The 22,590-nt window shown below is 44.9% G+C and overlaps 1 protein-coding gene across 34 annotated transcripts in view; it reads right to left on the bottom strand.

Moving 5' to 3' along the window:
• Nucleotides 1–15,732: 15,732 nt before the first annotated feature.
• SCRIB (scribble planar cell polarity protein) overlaps nucleotides 15,733–22,590 on the bottom strand; it is a 106,424-nt gene continuing 99,566 nt past the window's right edge. For all 34 annotated transcript variants that reach the window (XM_061479141.1, XM_061479101.1, XM_061479110.1 and 31 more), the window contains 2 exons: nucleotides 20,927–20,978; nucleotides 15,733–18,012 (listed from right to left, as the gene is read on the bottom strand). In XM_061479141.1, coding sequence (XP_061335125.1) covers nucleotides 17,852–18,012; nucleotides 20,927–20,978 — 213 coding nt within the window. In that variant the 3' untranslated portion in view covers nucleotides 15,733–17,851. The remainder of the gene's footprint in view (nucleotides 18,013–20,926; nucleotides 20,979–22,590) is intronic.

Raw genomic sequence — 22,590 nt, 5'->3', positions numbered from 1 at the left:
TTCTCCCTGTCATTTAACCTGCATTTGTGGGCTGCCTTTGCTCCATCTTTTCAAAATGCATTTAAAAATTTGATTATCAAACTGGACACTTTTAGGTTCACTATGTATACACAAATACATCGCCAAAATTACAGTGCTATTCCAAGATCTGTGAACATTATTTGAGTAGATTTGACATCTCCTTAGGCAGTTTCTGTTGTACTCCTGAGCAAAAGTTACCTAGAATGGCTGATTTCAATAAGGGTATTCCTAATGGTCTAAAAGAGGTGTCCTGGGTTCAGCAGTAGCAGTCATGTTTTTCCTTTGTGGTAGCTGGTGCAGTGCTGTGTTTTGACTTCCAGCCTGGGAACAGTGTTGGTGAAGCCGATGTTTTTGGTTGTTGCGAAGTGATGTTTATCCTGACCAAGGACTTTGTGAGGCTCATGCTCTGCCAGGGAGGAGGGGAAGCTGTGAGGAAGCAGAGATGGGGCGCCTGACCCGGGCTAGCCAGGGAGGTATTCCATACCACAGCACGTCATGCCCGGGGTGGGGGGGTAACTGGGAGTTACCCGGAAGGACACGGGCTTCGGGGTGGGACTCTTTTCTTGGCCGGTGGTATCGTATTCTCTTCCCTTGTTATTTTCCCTTATCATTGTTGTCATTGGTAGTAGTGGTGGTGATTTGTGTACATTGGTTGCTGGACTGTTCTTGTCTCAACCCGTAGGAGTTGCACTCTTTCGATCCTCCTCTCCGTTCCTCCAGGAGCAGGGAAGGGGAGAGCCCCGGTGGGGGGGGGGGGGGCCTCGATTGTTGTCAGCCCAGCACCACTCACTGGGAGTGAGTGAACAAGTTGCCTGACTGGGTTTAAACCATGACAGTTCTTTTTGGCGCCCAACGTGGGGCAAGAGGGGTTGAGATAACGACGGATCTGACTGGATTAATAGTCACTCGTCACAATGCTGATTTATTGGCTCTCAAGGTTGTTCCTCTTGATCTCACAGTTTCAGTATATCGTATCTTACTTCCATCCGGTATTTGCTGTATTAGTGTTTTTCAAGTGTGGGGCTTGGGCTAAGGTTTTTGTCCCATTGTACTTTATGGTAAAGTACATTCTAACATGATGGTATTATCTGCATCTTTCTAGTCTGTCATTGGTTGCAAAGTTTTGCTTTTTTTTTATTCTGAAGGTTGGCTATTTTCTGTATTACTTCCAAGATAATATTGATTGTTTTTAAAGAATCCTCAGCCTTTGCATTCATTTGTTTGATTTTTTTACTAATTGTAATGCATGTATGCATTGTTACACTGGTTTAGTTTAGTAATGCAGCTAGCTAATTACTGTTTGTAACCAGCATCTTCACCAGGGCTCTTTTGTGCTAACTGCCTTCACACAGAGACAGTAGTAAAGAGACATCTGCTGCCCCAGATTGCTTATAATCTGTGTTAATGACATGATGCCACAGGGGGAGTGTGAAAGAGTGTTAATGGAGCGAACTTGATTTCAGATTGTAGCAGTTGCTACAGCTGTTAGATTTCAGCACTCTGAGCAGCAAATGAGGCCAAGAGTGTCATAAAAAAGGTGGGCAGGCCACTCATCCTGCTCACACCAGTACAAGAGACTTTGCTACTTGTATCCTAGAGAATTTTGTCTGGATCTGTATTGCAACTTGGTGATACACTGAGCTGAACCTAACACAGCACAAATGTGTGTGTGATCAGTAATGGTATATTGGGTATTGGTTGTGGTGTATATTGGGTTTATGTGGCAAGGTTCTGGTAGCTGGGAAGCTGCAGAGTTGGCTTCTGTAGGAAGGCATCAGGAGCTTCCCCCTGTCAGATGGAGCCAGTTCTAGATGGCTGGTAAGGGACCCACCACTGGCCAAAGCTCGTCAGTGTTGTTGGGAGCACCTCTGTGATAAGAAATGTAAGAAGGGGTAAAAGCTGCTGTGCAGCTGCAGGGAGAGCTTTGCTGCATTGCTCTCCTAAGGAAGCAACGCAGTGCACAAAGTTGTTAATCAAAGTTGTTAATCAGGTATGTGCTGGAATATTTCTGTGAAGTCCAGTTTGGGCAGTACCCTGACCAGAAGTTCTGTCAAGGATCCAAACAGCATTTAGGAGGGCTTTGCATAACACAGATTTGTGAAGTGCCACAAAATTGACACTTGGATCTTAACAGTTTATGACTACTTGGCAAAGTGACTCTTTTTTTGCCTTTTGCTTAGGGACATTCAGTGTTCTGATCTGCAAAGGTGTAAATGTGCATAGTAAACTGCGCACACATTCACCTTCATGAGTCAAGTAACAGCAGCAGTGGCAGATACATGAATGAAACTGATGCTGTGGCATCAAGTCGTTTTGGTGAATTTTACGTAAAGTGATTTCTCTTGTAAAATTGGCACATATAAAACCACTTTTATGCAAGTAAGCCACACAACTGGAGAGAAAGTGAAGCCACAAAACTTCCATTTCTGGTTGTTGCTGCAGCACGCAGGCTTACCAGAGGTGGGAAGAATAGTGAAAATGAAGAAGAAATTGAATAGCTAAAATGCCAGCATTATACATAAGCTGTAAATCAATGTAGGAAAACCAGATCAGAATAATTGGCTGAGAGAACAAATTCATCCAGAACTTGAGGAAGCTGCTTAAAGTATGATTATTCCATGAAAAATACTACTGGCTTTCCATGGGTGATGCACAATAATAAAGATGCTGTCCATTGGTATGTACTGGATTACATCCTGTATTTCATTGGAATTCTTCTGTTTCCAACACCTGCATTTGTACATTGGCCACTTCACCTTAAACCTTGTTAAATGGAATTTTGGTTTTAAACTTTGGCACTGTTTCCTGATCCAGTTCACATTAATGGCTCTGCAAGCTAGGGCACTGGCACAACTGGCAGGAAAGGAGAAAAAAACGTATTAGAACATGGGGATGCATGTCCAAGGCTGTCTTGTCCTCAGTCCAATTCCAGATTTTTGTTTGTGTAACACAGATGAACCTGGTGAAAATACAGGAGAAAGACATTGACACTGCCTCCAAGACACTGGTGTTCATGTCTCTCCTTTGGGCTGGCAGAAAATGACAGTCTGTGCTCAAAGGACCACTGCCTCTAACTGGACAAGGTGGAATCTGTGGCCAGGAAGACAGTTGCTCAGAACCATTCTCATCAGTGACTTATTCAGGCTGGATCACATAATGAGAATCTGGCCTGATAGGAGCTTGTCTTTACCATGTTCTCACTCCCTTAGTACGCCTCCAAGGCTTCAGGGACCTAACTTCTCTTTGTCCACTGTACTGACCAAGAACTGTTGTTAGCAAGTTAGGAGGGAAGTACAAACTGGAAAGGCATTGGTTTTACTCATAGTGCTGTTGTCAGTAACTTAATCATTTCACTTTTTTTCTTGTAATTGAATTGTCTTTGTTCTTGTTTGAAGGTGTTATCTGTGCCATTGCTCAGACCAGACAAGAGGTTAGTGCTTGTTCTTTATAAAAGACAGTTGCCACTAGCCTTCTACAGCAATATGCTGGCTGGTGGGGGTCTTTCTAGCTGTGAGGAATTAACAGTTTCCTAGAAGAGAAACTGGAAAGAAGGCAAGTTTGGACATTGTCAGTGGTTTTGAGGGTAAGATGCAACAGGCCCCACTGTCTTCTTGTTTGGATAAGCTGAGGAGATCTTTGTTTTCTGACTAAAGGTGACCTGCAGAAGGGACTTGTGTTTTGCCCTGAACAAAGTTCATTCACTAGTTTGTATTTCTAGATGGTGTGTGATCCCACTGCACATGTTGTGTCATGCTTTCTGGCCTTCCTTGGTATCTTTTTAATTTCCCTAAAACTATTTAACCATATCCATATCTGAGTTAGAATCTGAGCCTCAGAGCTCACAACATTTTAGAAATGGAGATCAGTGACAGTGACGTAATTCTCACATGGGAAGGACATTTTCATACAATAGCCAGAGGACAAACACAGGAAGAGCAGAGACTAAACATGAGCATCCAGTGTCAGTATCAGGGTCCTGAGTGTACCAGTGTATCTTAATGGCCCTCACCAGTCTGTCCTAGAGCCTTTACACAAACCTTCTTCCCATGGGCACAGGATCTCCATTTCAGCTCAAACCTGGCCCTTCTGTCCTGCCTGAGCCACACTATAGAGGTACTGGTGTCCAGCCCAGCAACAGTCATTCCTGTGCCTGGGCATGACCCCCACAGATGTGGACTCCAACCCATGGCTGACTGTCCAGCTTGATCTCACACCTGCCTTGTTCTTACGGACCTGCCCTGGTATCACTGTGCCTGATGGTCACCATCAGCAGACCAGACCTCCCCGTTTGACCTCAGACCTGCCTTGTCACCACACTAGAGACCTGGTGTAGTGAAAGGTGTCCCTGTCTGTGGCAGGGGTTGGAACTGGATGAGCTTTAAGATTCCTTCTAAGCCAAACTGTTCTATGAAGGTGACCCAGGACCTGCAGAACAGAACCTCATCTTGTTCTTTGAGTTGCTTACTTTAGTGTTTCAGATCCCCTGGACTCTGTTATAATACGATGGTGAATGCTCTTTTTGACTAAGGACCTGTGACTAATCTTGTCTGCCACTTCTGGGTTTGATCTGTTCCAGACACTTTTATTTATTTTATTAGATGATCTGGGTTAAGTGCAGCTTCGCTTTCTGCCTTCTACCTATCTAGCCTGAAGTTGTTTGAACAGATCTTCCTGATTTTATTCCAAGTCAGTATCAAGAAGTTGCAGGTACCAACTGGCGCTCAGCACTGAGCTGCTTTTTGATGCAGTGGACACGTGCTGTGTCTCCAGCCTGTGATTGCTGTGCCTTGCTGACAGATCATGAGCTTACCTGTTCCATTCCCTTCCCAAGTGTGACTGTGGAGAAATCCAACATTATTGTAATAAGCAACACCAGCATCTGAATGGAATTACGGGAGTGGGACCATGAATGTAGTCTTGTACAGTTTCACTATTATAAGTTGTTTGGTTTGGGTTTTTGTTTGTTTCGTTTTGCGTTGTTTTTTGTATGTGTGGTTGTTTTTTATGAAACTGCCTTAAATTAATGGGCCAGATGGGGAATAAAAGAGGAAGAATCACTATTGTCAAGATCTTTTGTATAGTAGCACTTTTTGGGTACCAGCACGTGGGGGCGGGTGTGGTGTGTTTGTACTGGTTTTGTTGCTGCTGTTTGCTCGTTTCTCACCAGAGTGATCAGCTCCCGCTGCCATCCTTTCCTTCCCGGGAAGAGTGTGGGAACTGACCTAAGGCTCCTGTGATCAGGTAACTCAGCCTTAACCTGTGACTAGACTGGGAAATCCCCAGTGCAAACCGGGTAGCTGGACATCCACTGGGATGTGATGAAGAAAAACACATCGCGCCGCACTCGCAGCCTTCAGCCCTGCCCGCTCCTTGCTCCCTCCTCCTTCGGCTTTGCTCGGAACTGCCTCAGAACTGCCCGTAGCCACTAGGAAATTCGAGGAAAGCGAACAGCGCCCCCTGCGCGGCGAGAGCCCCGGGACCCGGTCCGTGCGCGGCGAGAGCCCCGGGACCCGGTCCGTGCTCGGCGAGAGCCCCGGGACCCGGTCCGTGCTCGGCGAGAGTCCCGGGACCCGGTCCGTGCGCGGCGAGGCCTCTGACATTACGGCTCCGCGAGCGGTCAGGTCAGCGCGGCCGAGACGCGTCCGCTGCCGGCGTAGACGGCGCTGCCGCTTCACCGTGCGTCACGTGGCGGTGTCGGGCCGGAGCCGTTACCCGTAACAGCTTCAGGGCTCCGGCTGCTTGTGGAGCCGGTGCCCCGTGGCGGCTACCCGGTCGGGCCGGTGGCGCGGCTGCCTGCGCTTCTGGCAACACGAGAGCGCCCCGGAGCCTCCCCCCCCCTCGGCGGTAGCCGTGAGGATGGTCTCTGCGTGCAGGCGGATTAATCGCGAAATCATGGAATCAGCTGGGTGGAAAAGCCCTTCGAGATCATCCAGTCCAACCATTGCCCAGCACTGCCAAGGCCACCACTAACCGGTGGCACTGAGGCCTCGTCTCCACGGTGTGTGAACACGCAGGGATGGTGCCTGCAGCCCTGCCCTGGGCAGCCTGTTCCAATGCCTGAGCACCCTCTGGGGCAGGAATTGCTCCTCAGCTCCATCTAAACCTGCCCTGGTGCAGCTTGAGGCCGGTTCCTCTTGTCCCATCCCTTGTTCCTTGGGAGCAGAGCCCAGCCCCTCCTGGTTCCATCTTGCTGGCAGGCAGCTGTAGGGAGCGATCAGGTCCTCCCGAGCCTTCTCTTGATATGCAGAATGAGCTAAGATGTACTAAGCATCAGAGAAGTACTGAATCCTTTTGTACTGTTTAGTGAGGTAATGGCAGAAAAAGTACTTGAAAACATCAGTGTACTGGTAGGACACACGAACCAGATTTTGCAGCTTTTCTGTGAAGGCAAACGGGAATTGACTATGATTGTGCAGCCAGGATTGTCAGTGGATTTTGCAGGGCAGCATTAGCAGCATAGCTGAACAGTTTGTAATAGAATTCTCCCACAACATCTCTTTAAAAAAAAGGAGTTTTTTTCACATCCCAGAAAACTTGCTGGTGAGAAGGGATTTGTCTGAAGCCTTGCTTGGTAAATCTGTATGAATATGATTAAATGTTTGCTGTCTGTTTTCATCCAACTCAGCAGTTTGCACTGCAACCTGTTGTCCCTTATCCCTCTGGCTCCCTGCTCAGTGTCCCAGCTACAGTGGGAAGGGGCAGGCGGGTTTTTCCTAGGCCTTGTTTCTCTGCTCAGGTGCTGTACCAGGTAGATGAAAGCTATGAATTCTTACCTGGTGTATTCAAGTTATTTACTTAGAAAATTTTACCCTGATGCATGATGAAATAGATACTGCCATGGGTTGTTCTTCTCTTGCATTTCCATACCTCAAGGGTTGGTCATACATGAGCATACAACTCTGAAGCGGGGCTTGGAAGCCATTTTATCCTTTTGCTAAAATGCTCACTCTTATACTAATCACTGGATTTGGGACTTGAGAGTTTTTGTTGAGAGTGGGGACCTTGGCAGTTTTTTGCTTTCCTCTCTGGGCTGGAGCACGGCTTTCTCCCTGGGATTCTGGGAATATATTTCACCTAATGAATTTTCTTCTTTTGACAACACATGGGTGTGTTCCCTGCTTGAGGCATCTGGTGGTAGTGTATCTGGGGAATGCAAAAGCTTCAGGTCATTTAGTTGCAAGTACAGTTAACAAGGTGAAGTGAGACAGAGAGTGCAAGACATTTTCACTTATCATAGACTTTGGAATCTGTGGGAACACAAGTGTGACTTGGGCTGTTATATGAGGGGCAAAATGTGTCAGGCATAGAATAGAAATCCTCAAATACTATCAGACTTCTAGGCTGATAACTTTTTCAGTTTGGAGGTGGTCATGTCTGAAAACTGACATTTCTGGTTGTGCCAGGAGGCTGCTGAAGTGTTAGGAAAATTTCTGAAACATACATTGTATTTTGAATAGAAGCTCTATTTTTTTTTTTTTTCTAGCTTATAAAGTTCAGCATGTGATGGAGAATAGAAAGGGCTTTATAAATGTAAATGAAAGAAGAATAGTTACTGGCGATAATATGAAAATTTAGCAGCTCTGTTCTTATTTTGGGAAGTTTTGCCAGTTTTCTGCACCACAGTTGCTTTCTACAACCCAGGTGAGATGGCCTCATTCAGCATCCTTCCTGTAAGCAGTAACAGGCAAGTGAAAACCTGCTCGTTTAACTGGCAAACCAAGCATTGGGCATCCTGGTTAGAGGAGGAAAGGCTGGAGATGAGGCTGCTCATCTCAATTTCTGTATTTTATTTTTCTTCACTTTAACTGGACGTTGAATGCTTGATGAAATAAGGGAGTAAAATGTGATCAGCATTCTGCAGTAACTAAATATTGCAGTGGGTGCTTCAGTTAACATTGTTGGATAAAGAGATGCTGAGATAATCACAAAGGAGTGTGGTGAAAGCTGGGATCCTGGCTTCCACTCTGGTGCCTCTTTCTTTCTTGCAGCTGATGGGAATGGTATTAAGCAGCTCAATGCAGTGAGATACTGGGGGGTGATAACCACATGGTGAAGGGGAGGAAGGAATTTACTGGGTTGCTTGAAGGAAAAGCAGGAAGGTTCTGGGAAAGAGGTATGTTTTCCAGAGTGGGGCCATATAACTTAAACAGGGGCTGGGGTAAAGTGGTTATTGCACCATTCAAGAGGTACTGTGCTAAAAGTCCAGAACTGTAAGGGGAAAAAACATGTTATTTGGAAGAGGCCAAGGTGTGAGCAAGCAGTTTGATACAACTTATGCTGTAACTACACTGGAAAGATTTCTTAAAGTATTTTTATGTTTGGATTTGGGATTTAGTGTGCCATCCCTTCCAAATTCTAGGGTAGACATTCTGCAGAATCTCCTTGGGGATAATGGGATTCTTGAAGTTTTCTGTACCTCCAGCAAGGTAATGCCATTTTCTGTTGCTCATTCCCATTAGCTGTCTTTTTTCCTCCTCCCCTTTGAAAAGCTGAGGCAAAGAATTAATTCCTTGAGTTACATTTTGCAATGTATAAAAGTTTGATGTAGGGGGAAGTTTGCATTTTGTGTTCACTTTTATTGACCTTCTGTATGCATAGCTTGCTTTGAGCCGTTTATTTCTCATTTCTTGCAAATTCTCTTATTTCCCAATAGCTTTCCTGAGAAATACTCATATAGTTACTTTTTTAAAATATATTTATTCAAAAATTAATACCTATTTGACTATGGTAGCTGTAGCAGAGAGAGCAAACTGGGTTTTTTTCCCTTGAAGGTTAGTTGCAGATCTCCTGTTCTCCCCTCCCCTGCCTCTTTCTATCCTGTTTCTTTTTGTTTATTGCTGTGGTTTCTGATTTAGCATCATTAGGAAGTTGAAAAGTTTGCTGAGTCAGAGGGGTTCTAACCCAGATAAAGTCTTGCAGAAAACATGACACTTTATGTGATCATTTGTTGAGGCATGTTTAATTAAGTGAAGTGTTAGAAGAAATGTGACTGAAAGCATGTCATTAATGACCCTTAAAGCATTACTTTTACCTGTTTTTTGTCTTTCTTTCCTCATTTCTATATGAGAACTTGCTGCAGTTTCCTAACCCCTGTCTCTGTGAACAGTCTCTTGTACAGTCTCCCTCTGAGAGGTAGTGGAAGGAGCAGAGAAAGGGCAATAGTATCATCCACTCCTGCCTCAGTTCTCCCAAAAGAAGCTTCTGTAGTTCTGAGACTGCTTTAGCCAGATAACAATTACCCTGGCATTTACTTCGGGTTCCCCAAATTAATGAGGTGTTACTTTCCCAGGGCTGTGATAATATTTGAGTTGCTCAGATGAGGAGGCCAATATAGGCAAACATCTATGGAGGAAAGTCTACTGCTTACCTTGCTTGTGCCCTCGGAACAGCGGTATCCACTGAAGACCACCTGAAACTCATGTTTGTGGTTGTTGTTGGGTTTTTGTCCTTCCAAACCAAGTGAAATTAAATAACTTCGACTCTTGTAAATGTTGTTTCTTTGCTGGGAAATGGCCAGAGGCGTGTTTGCTTGCTCCTGCCTGTCCTTTCAGAGAGTGGAAATATGGTTAATATGAAAAAAGAATGCAGAGTTGTGCCAGACCACACTTGTTTGTGCTGGCCTCATGCAAGGGCTCTGAAAATCACTTTTGCTAGACTGACAAATCATTCTCAGCTGGGTATCATTGAGTGCAAGAATTCTCATAAAGCAAAACCAAAGGGGGTAAAGCAGCTGAGAGTCTTTATGTTTCAGGACTGTTGCTGTAATATGTGTGTGTGCTAAGGAGGGGATTTGTTACCAAGTTGTCTTATTAAATGAACTATTACACCATTGCTCTGAGACACCTCAATGGGAAAGACTTGGCTACAACATCAAAGGAGGTTGTGTATCTAATCTCTTTAGATTACCACTGTAGAGACCACTTTGTTGTTAAAGCTCAAGAAATTGCTTCTTACAGAAGCACTGGGCCTGTCCCTGTGCTTGGGTGTTCAGTGCCTGCTGACTCTTGGTAATGCACTGGTGCCCTTCTGCGTGCCGTTTGGAATTGGCAGCTTGCTTTTTCTTGAGCTGTAAGGTGCGTAAAGGGTTTCAGCTTAAGGCACACAAATTCAGGTGTCACCGTGTGAGATGGGTGTCTCCTGCTATAGTCTGGAGCAATTTATAAGTAGTGAATTTGAGATCAATTTTCAGTGTTGTAATACTTAACTGAATCATGCTTGGGCTCTGTTACTTCTATGAATAGGGCCTAGCACGCTTGCTCTCTAGTTTTGCTTTTCTTTAGCCATTTGCTTTAATAAATACAATGATTTAATGAACTGTCTTGGGACATTTGTGCTATATTTTCTACCTGGACTCCAGTGAGGCCTTTGACATGGTCTCCCATAAGATCCTCATAGTAAACCTGACGAGGTATATCTGGATGAACACAGAATGAGGTGGCTTGAAAAGAGCTGGCCCAGAGGGTAGTGATCAGCAGAACAAAGCCCTTTTGGAGGCCATTAACTAGTGGTGTACCCCATGGGTAGATACTGGGGCCAGTGCTGTTCAACTTCTTCGTTAATGATCTACAGGCTTGAAGACAACACCTGTCCTGGGTTCAGCAGTAGCCGTCATGTTTCTCCTTCTTGGTAGCTGGTGCAGTGCACTGTTTTGACTTTCGGCCTGGGAACAGAGCTGATAACAATGATGTTTTGGTTTGGCCAAGGACTTTGTGAGCCTCATGCTCTGCCAGGGAGAAGGGGAAGCCAGGAGGAAGCAGAGACAGGACACCTGACCCAAACTGACCAAAGAGGTATTCCATACCCCAGCACGTCATGCCCAGGATGTAACTGGGAGTTAGCCGGAAGGGCTGGGAGACTGCAGGGTTGGAGGAGGTATGGGTCGGAGCTTGGTCGGGCTGGGGGGGCAAGTTATCTGTCGGCTGGTGGTGAGGTGTTGTATTCTCTTCCCTTGTTATTTCCTTTATCATTGTTATTATTGGTGGTAGCAGTAGTGATCTCTGTTATACCTTAGTTACTAAACTGTTCTTATCTCAACCTGTGGGAGTTGCATTCTTTTCGATTCTCCTCTCCATCCCTCTGGGAGTAGGGGGAGGGAAAGAAGGGGGGAAGTGAGTGAACGAGTTACCTGACTGGGTTTAAACTACGACAACACCAAACTGAAAAGGGAAACTATGAAGTCCTGCACCTAGAAAGGAATAACTATTCACTGGCAAATGCTGGAGAACAACCAGTTGGAAAGCAGCTTTGCAGAAAAGGACTTAGGACTGCTGGTAGACATGAGGCAGCAATGGGGCCTTGCTGCAAAGGTGAATGGTGTCCTTATCCTGGGCTGCATTAGGGGGAGTGTTGCTGGCAGTTGAGGGAAGGGATCCTCCCCCTCTGCTCTGCACTGTGGAGGCCACACTTGGAGTGCTGGGTCCAGTTCAGGGCCCCTCACTATGAGAAAGACATGGGCATGCTGGAAAGATCAGTGAAGCACCACAAGGATGATGGAGTGGAGCACCTCACCTATGAGGAAAGGCTGAGCGAGCTCCCTGCAGAGCAACCTGCTCCTAATTTTTAGATTTAGGTTTCCTTTTGCTTTTGTTTTTGTAAGACTATTTTGTGTATTTTCATTATTGCTTTATAGCAGTTATTAATGTCCTGCCTCCTGATGATGCTAATGAGTAATAGCCAGCATTTTACTTGGCTATACAGAGGCTTTGGTGAGTTCTTCCATGTCTTCTGCCAAGCAGGTTTTATTTTTGTTCTGATTTGGTGTGATACTAATCCAACAGTTTTTCTCCAATACGTTTTAAGGCACCCAATAAATTAAACAACTCACCTCTTTCTGTTTCTGTGTGCTTTTTCTCAGGTGGTTTGTTGCTTTTTTTTCAGTGTTCATGACAAGAAGATTCTCTCTTAAAGAATTTTTTTCCTAGTAATGGAAGTTTATACATATATATATATATATATATATATATATATATATGAGCCGTCCATCTGAAGATGTTTGGACTAAACTGTGTTATCTGTCCAAACTGTATTTCTCTTGACAGCTGGAGCAGGCCTTGGCCAAGGTAGGTGATACTCTGTTTTTAAATGTGGAAAAAGCTGTGTAGGTTTGCTTAATTCAGCCTCTGCTGAATTCCATCCATGGAACTGTACATGGCAGTTCAGCTTTTTGTCAGCAGAGGTTATTCTGAGCCGTATGTTTCTGATGTACATTGTTCAATGTTGTTGAAAGATTTGCCATTGTGAGCACAAATCAGGAGAGAAAAACCTCCTGAATATTTCCATTCATGTTCATTTATCCCTTCTCATTAATATGTCACTACAGTAGCCCCCCTTTACAACTGACAAATGTGTTAAGCCAGTTTGTAAATTCACATCAATTAAACTGTTAGAATGGAAAGGGGGTATGTTTTCCAGCTTCCTTCACTGAACTTCCTACCGCTGCTCTACATACTTATGTCCATGTTTCCATTATTGATGCTTTTCAGTCTCTGTATTTGCAGTTTGTTCTAACTAATTTTCCTGTAACTCTTCTTCATTCAGTTCTGTAAATTCTTGAATACCTCTTTCATCAAACTCAGTATTTTGTGCAACATTTACATCATCCTCTCATTTCTCAAACCTTTAAAAGTCATGAGTATAGTCCTTCCATAGGGCCTTCCAAGAATCAGTCACTGACTTGCTGCTACTTATGTCTCAGAAATATTCCTCTTATGAAGCAGGAATGTTTTTTCAAGGCATGTTGCAGCTTTTCAAGAATTCACACACTACTGATTTGATTTGTCATTTCTTTCAACTAATGTATTTGTCATAAATAAAGGATTTTGAAACTAGCACTCTGGAGTGGTTCTAAACTGAGGCAGCAGTTGGTGGTAAGCACAACTTCAGTGTTCAAAGGCAAATCACAGAGGGGAGCTGGTTGGCTGCTCTACTGAGCATCAGCGGCATGGTAAGTGCTGGATTATCTGTGTGACTAGAGCAGCTCACTAACCAGTATTCTGTAATAACGGCATGTTACTCATGCCTCATCATCTCAACACTAGTGACCAGGTAGCATGAGTAGGGTTACATCTTTCAGCACCCCCAGGTTTCCTGACGGGTTCACATTTGAAGTCGCCACATAAATTACCACGTGACATTAAAATGTTGTGGGGTTTTTTACGACCTCAGATTCAGGAGCTTGCTTCTCCAGAGGAGGAAAAGCATTTAATGACATGTTTCTAAGAGCTGTGTATCCTCTGTTCTGAAAACATGTTGCTATGCATAGTCTCTGATACCTCTTTCCCCTGCCTAGAAAAGAATCTGCAGCCTTTTGATCAGCACTTACTCATTCCTCATTAAACCTGGCTGTAAGAGATTTGGGGTTTGCTTTTTAATTCTGATAGCCATGCTTGCTTGGTTTGAAAACTCCTGAGCAGGAGTGCAGTGTGGTGGTGGGTCACAGTTCAGCATTCTAGTTTCTGCAAGGAACGATGGAACCAGGAGATAGATGATGCACTACTGAAGATGCTGAGACAAAATCCCTTTGAGTGGACAGTAAGTTTGAAGTCACTTCTATTCGTATATGGTGAGAAGTCCTGTCAAACTTGCATCAAGCAGTGGTATCAGTACTAATACAGAAAGAGACTTCTGGGATGGACAAAACCAAACCCAAACCCCAAACCTGACAGCCTACCTTCCTGATAAGGAAGGCTTCTTGTGTACCATAGTAGCAGAGGTGGGGGAAAAGCTGTAAGATTTATAAAAGTAATTGTTCTAGTACTGATTTCTTACATGTATGAAATTTGAGGTAAGATTACATGTTCATGTGTGAACCAGCTACAGGTGGTTGTAGGGGCTCCCTCTTACAGCAGTATGGTAATACTGCTGATATTTTGCTAGTGCTATCTATCTCAGATAAGATACAGGTAGTAATTATGCAGGTACATACTATATGAATGCACATTTATAGACTGCTTTTAGTTCAAAGTGAAGTAAGTTGATTTAAACTAATGCTCTCATTATACCCGTAGTAGGCCCTTGCTTGGCTTTGATACAAGGTGCAAAATGAGTCTGTACTTTGTACATGCAGCATAAAAAGTAGGGGAAAACTCAAAGAAGGGGAATGAGCTTGGGGTGGGGCAGGTGTCTGACTGCAGAGAGTGAGGTATTGGCCCTTTATGGCAGAGCTGAGGACAGTTACCTGCTCCTCCCAGGAAGGGCTGCGTCTTTGTGATGCTGGCTGTCAGTCAGGAAGATTGTTTGGGGCCAGTTACAACCTTTGGTACAGGAAACTCTAGTTCTGGTTTAGCTGGGTAGGTAGTTTTTTTTCTTAGCAAGACAGTATCTGCTTTTTGTCCACATGCAGTTGGTCATGGATCAGTACCTGTGTGGCCAAGCTGCAGTTTTCCTGTTGATGTCCATAGAATTGATGTACATTTTCAAGGACATGATAACTTGTTAACAAGTCATTTATGTTAAAGTTTGTCAGACTAAGGACCCTTTAACTGGGATGGAACATTTGACATTCTTTACTCAAGCATGTATCCTGGAAAGGTTGAACTCAAGGATGTACAGCCATGATGTTTCAAATACTTTGCTAACTTGGCGAGACACTACAAGATCCTAGAGTCCTTACCTGAACTGTCTTCATTATAATACTAAAATGCTCTACTTGGTGCTTGTTAGGCCACCCCTGGAATAGTGGGTTCAGTTTTGGTCCCTGCTCTACAAAAAAAATATGGACAGGCTGGAGAGAGTCCAGAGAAGGGCCCCAGAGATGATCCATGGACTGGGTAGCCTATGAGAAGAGGCTGAGAGAGACGGGACTGTTCAGCCTGCAGAAAAGAAGGCTGACCCATGACCTTCTCCCATGTTCCAGTATTTAGAGGGTGGTTATAAAGAAGCTGGAGACTCCCTTTTTACAAGGACTCCCATGTAAAAGACAGGGGTGATGGGATAAGTTACTCCCAAGGAGACTCCAGTTGGACACAGGAGAAAAAGTTTACCCAGGGAGAACAATCAACCACTGGAATAATCTTCCCAGGGGAGTGGGGGATTCCCCAGCATCAGATACTTGTAAGATTCAGCTGGGCAGGCTGCTGGGATACCCTGTCAAGACCATGGGCATATTCCCTGCCTCCAGCCCTTCCTATGGATGGAATTAGAGTCTCTCTGCAGTTGGCATGGGTATTTGCCTTAAAGTTTGTAACACCGAACAGCACATTCTAGCGTTTGTTCTAATTCCTGGATTTACCTCCCTCTCTTGTATGCCATTAAGCAGGATGCTGGGTTTTAAATCCATGCCAGTGCTGAATGTGGTAACTGAACTGCTGTGTTCTACATGCATCAAGTCCCAATTTCCCTTCCCACTACTACAGTTTCTCTGGAGCAGAAACCGCTGTTCCCCTCGCTCCTCACCAAGAGTAAATCTACTTCCAAAACAAGGAGTCCCTTTTAAACTGCATAAAGGTGGAAGTAAGAGTTCCTGCTTTGAGTTATATCTGTCTGCCTCCCCTTTCAGCACAGATGCCAGTTTTCTATCAAATTCACAAGTAGCACATGCTCACTTTGCTATTCCTGCAGTTGGCATTGATTTAGGTGATCATTAATTTCTGCACACAGAACCAGGAAAATCACTGGTATGCTTGCTAGATTATAAAGTGGCTAAGAATAAAAACTGACATGTTGATATAGGAAATGCAGACTTCACACAGGGCAAACTACGTTAACTAAAGGTTCTAAAATGTAAAGTAAACTTTATTATCCTTAAACAACAAAATAGATTTCTTTGGTTGTACAAATTTCACTAGTTACAGTCTTGATGCGCTAATTTTCCCTCAGAGTCTCTCAGGAGAGAATGGGAGAGAACCCAGAGCCTGGCACCAGGTACCGCAAACGGAAAGAAAAAGAGAATCACAAGTTAGTCACCAAACCCAATCCAGGATTGTTTCCAAAATTGCTGTTGTTAAAAAGCAAATGCTAAAATTAGATTTAAAAAGGAAAAGCTCAAATTGCTGATGATGGAAGCAGCCACAGCTGCAGTTTGAGATTATCAGAGTCCCCCCTTCAAAGCTCTGTAAAATCAAAACATACGAAATCAGTTAAAATGATCCACTGGATTTTGGCATGAAGGGAGAGTATCAACTAAATGAAAAACTGCATTCATTTCTTTCATTCAGCACATACACAAGCAGAAGTACCTGTTGCTCCCAAGCCACTGCAAGGCTTAAGGTCCAACTCTGGTCTTACTGCTGGAGGGGTTCAGCAGGGAGCACCAATGTATCAGGTTGGACAGGCTGGGTCCCTGCCAAGCTCGGGCACCTTTCTCCCTGTTAGAGGCATTAAAAAACCAGAAAACAAAAAAAGGGGGATGTTTTATTTCAGCATTGGGCAGCAGAGACCGATTTCAGCGCTATCAGCAGCATCTGTCTCCTCCATATCCGCAGAGCTCACTTGATACAGAATCTGTTCACAGCCCTTCTTCCACGGATGGAAACTGGGAATCACACCCTCCTCCTTTTCATTTTCATCTTCTCCCTCCTGCCTGGGCAAGCATGTATCCTCCCTGTGCTACATGGAAGGGGTCTGAAGCCAACAAGTTGGCAAACAGTAGAACTGTGTAGTTATTGCAAGGCATAGGCCAGACCCATTGTACTTCACTCTGCTCCTCGAGAGCTCCAAGCTGGGCACCTTGTAACGTCACATTTCACTTCACAGCTAGCAGGTAAGTCACCCACCAGTATCCTCCTACCTGTAAGACCCCTTCACTCCTAACCTGACCCCAGCAACGCCACTTCCTACCCTTCCCTGTTTCCTGAATCCTAACCCACTATCTTATCTGCTGTTTACACCTCCTACCTCTGCCACCATATCCTAATCCTCAACTACCCTGCTCTCTACTGCTGTCACACATGCACACTTCTACACTCTGCTACAGCTGCTCAGCTCCTCTCTCATTTCTATCCCAGGTGAGTCCCGGTGCTGACAGAAGCTGGCTACCTGGCCTCCTCTGACAGTCAATGTGCTTGCTGAAGGGTTCACACTGCACGCATGAGATACACACCTTATGTGTACAGCCAGGTAGTACTTGTCCCCCAGGAGAGCACAGAATGCTGTCAGGAGCAGTTTCCTATGCAGGACAGGTTGCTGTGCTCACAGAGGCAAGTGGCACAGGCTCCTGCTCAGTCAGTTGTCTTTGCTTGAGCACACACAGGTATCAAGGTCAGAGGCAGGCATTTCACTGGAATTCCTTTTGTTTGTTTTTTTTTTGTTTGTTTTTTGTTTTTTCTTCTTTTTGCCTCCAAGCCACCCATTTCCACACGCTCCCAAAAGCAAGTGAGGTGACACGGGGGGGAGAGGTGGGAGGAGATGCTTTTTGGCAAAAGACTGGAAATTAAGTAGGAGCAAAGGCAGGCTGGACCTTCCTTCTAACTCATGCCAGAGGGGAAGCTCCCACAGTAAACCACTAAAAAATCCAGGTTGAGGAAATAACAGCTGGAACCCAACACACTCTCACACTCATATTCTCCCCGTCCTACCCTTTCCCCACACACACTATTTACAGGCTAACAAGCTGCAGCTGCCCACTGTCCTACCCACACCTCCTCTCAATTTGCCACCAGTAAGTATAGTGTTGTCCCATTTTGTTCAGGACATGCCCCAGTGCATGGTTGGGTGAGAAAAGAGGGCGGTTCACAGCCTTAAAGGAAGTTAGTTGACCACAGTGCTCCCTGGGGTGCTCAGTTCCCATCCAGAGTCCAGGAGGCAGCAGTGTGGGCAGCCCAGTGCTGTCCCTGGAGCACAGGAAGCTCAAGAGGCCTGTGCTGGGCTATTCCATTGCCCAGGTCCATCAGATCTACGTAGGGACAGCAGCCTCCAAGCTGCGCCGGCTGTGTCGGAGTTTGCGTTTGCTGCTGTACAGGGCCATTTCTTCCAGTGCTGATGAAGCAGGTGTTGATGAATCACGTGTCACTAACATTTCCTCTTCCTCTGGCTGCCCATCCTCCTCCTGGGGAGCTGTGAGGACAAGAAAGGTAAGGCTTTAAGAGAAGTGCCAGGTTAAGCATAGAGCTGATGCAGCTAACGTAGACATAAGGGTATGCTGAGGTGCTGAAATTGAGACTGCACTGAAGTGTTAGTGATCTCCAGTAATCCCATGCCCAGAGATTTTAGGTGATGTGTAGCTCACGTTCTGACCTCTGTGGGTTCTGGGAAGTCACACGCATGAGAAGAGACGTGCCCCAACCCTGAAAATTACTGGAAGTGCCATAGGAAAAATCAACTCTGCTGAAAGGACTTGGGTGTCTGCTGGTGTCCCCAGCACGTCACTAGTTTCAGTAGTGGTGTGCACCAAAGAGCAGTGTGTAAACTACCAGCTATAGTTGCCGTAGCTAGAGGTGAGAGTTGTGGCCTTGCTTAATGGTGAAATTACACAACTTAAGTCCTTTTTGTAAATTTAAACTGTGACTTGTGTCCCTCACCAAAGGAACTCACCAGGAAAGATACACTGGGGCAGGGCCAGACCATCAGTTAACTTGATCTCAGGCCTTTTAGGATGTGTTCTGCATGTACAGTACACTGCTTTTACAGTGGATCCTCACCCTCCTGGAAGGAGCTTGTATCTGATGCACTTTGACATCTGCCCTTTGGGATAATTTGGCTTGAACAACTACTGTGAGACACTTGAGTAAAAAGGGAAAAGTTCCACAAACCCATTTTTTCCCTTCAAATGCAAACTGGCTCCTGGGAAGCCTCTGAAGTCTTTGAACAAGGCAGATTATCTATGAAGATCTACCAGATCAACGCTGCAGTCTACCAAACTCTACCCAGTGGCCCATCCTCTGCTCTGGAGCCAGACTCCAAGATGCAACATCCCCATTGTCACAGTACCCAAGTAAGAGTATCTGATGTAATTCAGAATCCTTCTGGAAGTATTAACTGTAGCATGAACCTGTTGTTTGAAAAGGCCTCAGAACCAAACGTAGGTGACAAACCTGAGTGACAAACCTGACATCTTGGCAGGACTCTGGGCTTGGAAAGCAGATGACTGACTTCCAGATAAGGCAGACAGGTACAAATGAATGGCATGGACACATGAAGGTAAAAATCCATATTGAGGGGGGGAAGGAAATCAGTGTGGCTTGGAGGGAACTCATTCCTTTTAAAACCTCTTTGAGTAGAATTTGCCAAAAGAGACATCAAACATGCAAGTTCAGTGATCTCAACACAGCAAACAAAACTTTTACAACCTGCTAACTGCTCCTCAGCCAAAGCTCTTAATGAAAACAAGCTGCCATGGGATAAGGCAGCACGTCCCTTAGGGTTAAAACACAGAAAACCTGCAAGGAGATGTTACCTGCTATCACAACACAGAGCAGCAATCTGTATTAGTATTTGGTAAGTAATGAGGAGCAGAAGTGATAAAGGCTATATTAAGAGAAACTGCTGGTGGTACCAAGCTGTGTATCAGGGTAGTCAAATGAAACTCAACTCCACAGAAGAGCATTAGGATTTTACAGAGTTGAACGGGCAGTGATGTGGAAGGTGAAATTTACTGCAAATGTGAAGAGATTCAGGGAAGAAATAAATAGCTCTACAATTAAAGGCCTCTGGCTTAGGAAGTGCTAAAACAGACATTGTTGTAACCCAGAGTAGTATTCTCAAAGGAGTAACTTTATACTTTTCTTCTTTTATGTTCTTTTCTTGGCATTCCCAGTAGTTTGCATCAGTCACAATACTGGAGCAGGCAGAACCTCGTGCTGTCTCAGGGGGTTTATTTTCATGCTATTGGATAATGCTTAAGCTCAGTAAAAGTAACATAACCCCGACTGCACATAGAAAGCAACACCCTTAAAACGAACTTATGATTCTGTTGTCATTAGGGGGAGCTTTCTGAAAACGTTGGCACTTCTCAGCAAGACCATTTCATTTCAGGATTAGATATTGGAAAAGATGTGAGAACATACAGAATGCCTTCTGCCACTCCATCACCTCATCACATACCTATGTTTGCAGTATTGCTTGCAGCCCTTCTCTACCTTAAAAATAGCACAGATGAAATAAAAAAGGTCCGAAGGGACATGGGAACAACTCCCATAAATAAAGAATAGGATTGTTGAGCCTAGAAAAAAGGTAACTGATAGGATACTTGCCTGTATGAAAGGTACAGAAAGAAGGAATAGGACGCAGTTATTCACTGCACCCCAGAATAGCCAAGGAAATGATCAAGAAACAGAATTAAGTAAAATGCCAGCAGAAGTACTCCTAAGGAGCAGGGAGGTCCTGCCGAGCTCCATACTGCTACTGCAGCCACCCAGACTGAAGTGGGAGATAGTCTGAGCCTGTCTATTCTAGCTGTGGACAGAAGGACACACCATAGCTAGGAGAGCCTGATGAGATACAGCAGGCAAAGCTTCAGTTCCTGTTGAGTTAGGGGAATGCACACATAGATCCACAAGCACAGGCCTGGAGACCCGCCTGGGTACTCAAGCACCGAATCTCTCAACTCTTAAACCAGGATGAATTTATCTGCAGCTGCCTGCTGCAGGCTGTAGGATTCTTTGATCTAACAAAAGGGGCAGACCCTGCCCAATGAATGTCACCCACTTCCAGCAGGTAACAGAGGCCAAAACTTCCCACCTATGTTCTACCCTCTTTAATCCAGAACACAAACCCAGAAGAAAACCAGGCATGCTTGTTACACACCATTCATCATTAGCCATCCCTACAGCACAATGCAAATATCCTACCCAAAACAGAACGTGGCGAGTTTGGAGGTTTCATTCTAGAATGGATAAAAATAAGACATTGCTTCAAGCAGCAAGAAGTTGAAGTCCTCAGGGTTGATTCCACAAGGAGGCAAAGGGGAACCCTCTAGAACCATGGTGGGAAGCAAATAGTACAGAGATGACTCCTTTGGCCATGACCTTACCTGAGTTATTTCTGTCATCTACGTATCTGAGGTCATCAGCTGCATCAGGTGACTGGAAGAGAACAGAAGACATGAGCCTCCTCCTCTGTAACACCAGTGCCAGGTAATTTCCCACCTCCAGCATTCAAACACACTCCAGAGAACCTTTAGCCCTCAAAAGTGCTGGTAACTCAGTGAATTACTACATGATTACAACATTACTCCTCTGTGCTAAAGTCAAGCAGCCCCTTGCCTGAACTGCAGGATGAGCTGTGTGCCTGCCCATCAGAGCTCTCCCTTCTCTGTGCATGTGTAGGAAGGAGAGAATTGGAAGTGACATGAAAGGCAGAAAGCATAAAGACTGTAGAAAATGAGTAGAAACATGGGAGGACAGCAAGGATGAGCTGCTTTTCCTGGAGAGTCCCTAATTCTGCCCTTGCTCTGTTCCCAGCCCCAGCTGCTTACACAGAATCAACTTCCTTTTTTTCTATTCAGGTGTGTGTAGAGAATGATGTGGGATAGGGAGCAGTTACATCCAACACATGGCAGAGAAACAGCTAAAGGATAATCATGAAACCACCACCACCTCCTGCTGATTTTAAAGCCTTCACAAAACGAAGTCTCCAACCACCAGAGTTGCCTGTAGCTCATCAAATCAGAGCGACACCAGCATAAGAAAACAACTTTGCTCATGGTGCACTCAATCCCACTGTCCATGTCAGCGACAAAGATGTTGAACAAGACCGGTCCCAACACCGATCCCTGAGGGACACCACTCATTACTGGTCTCCAGCTGGACAACTTATAATGGCTAACTGCCCAAGAATCCTCAAGCTGCAGCTCTGCTAAAGTCAAAGTCAGCCTGGTTTTGGGGATGACACCTTGGACCTGGGATCTCTGTGTCATGACAGCAAGTTAAAGCCCAATATGTGAGTACTTGCTAGCTCTCCACACACAGCACGAAGGTAACTGCACATATTGCTTCATTGTTACAGGAAACTAAAAAAAACAATGATAACCATAGATTATCTGCTCAGATGTGACAAATGCCAATCAGCTAATGACCAACCCAAATGACAAGAGAAAGGCAGTTCACAGTCCTGGGCAACTGGCTCTAGGCGGCCCTGCTTGAGCAGGGGGGCCAGACAAGGTGACCTCCAGAGGTCCCTTCCAACCCCAAGTGTTCTCTGATTCTGTGACAAAGCAGCTTAAATGAAACGAGGTTCTTTCAGGAAGGAGAACCACCCTGCCATGGTGCTCACCCTCGAAACTTGGTCTTTTGTTACCACATGATAACTTCACAGTTCAGCTACAGCACAGTTACAGTGTATGAGAATTGGCATCACATACGCTGCTTGGGCAGGATGCTGTATATTTATATATATATATATGTAAATATGTATGTATATGATGTGTATGGATGTGTGAGGTTAACATTTACACCAACTTACAATTTGTTTGCCATCATTTCTATGGCTTTTTCTTTTTAGTTCTCATCTTTCACTTAAAACCATTTCAGGATCAACTGAGGTGAGGATGTATCATAGAATCATAGAATAGTTAGGGTTGGAAAGGACCTTATGATCTTCTAATTCCACTCCCCCTGCCATGGGCAGGGACACCTCGCACTAAACCAGGTCATGTAGCTGCTTTCTATTTGAAAAGCTCTTGTCTTTCATTATAAA

This window comes from Pezoporus flaviventris, unplaced genomic scaffold, assembly GCF_033815535.1.
Source record: "Pezoporus flaviventris isolate CSIRO_AGI_PZ_B2104156 unplaced genomic scaffold, CSIRO_AGI_Pfla_v1 ptg000142l, whole genome shotgun sequence".
In the NCBI taxonomy this organism is placed as follows: Eukaryota; Metazoa; Chordata; class Aves; order Psittaciformes; family Psittacidae; genus Pezoporus; species Pezoporus flaviventris.
The sequence above is the reverse complement of the archived record's forward strand: the minus strand, read 5'-3'. Positions and strand labels throughout refer to the sequence as shown.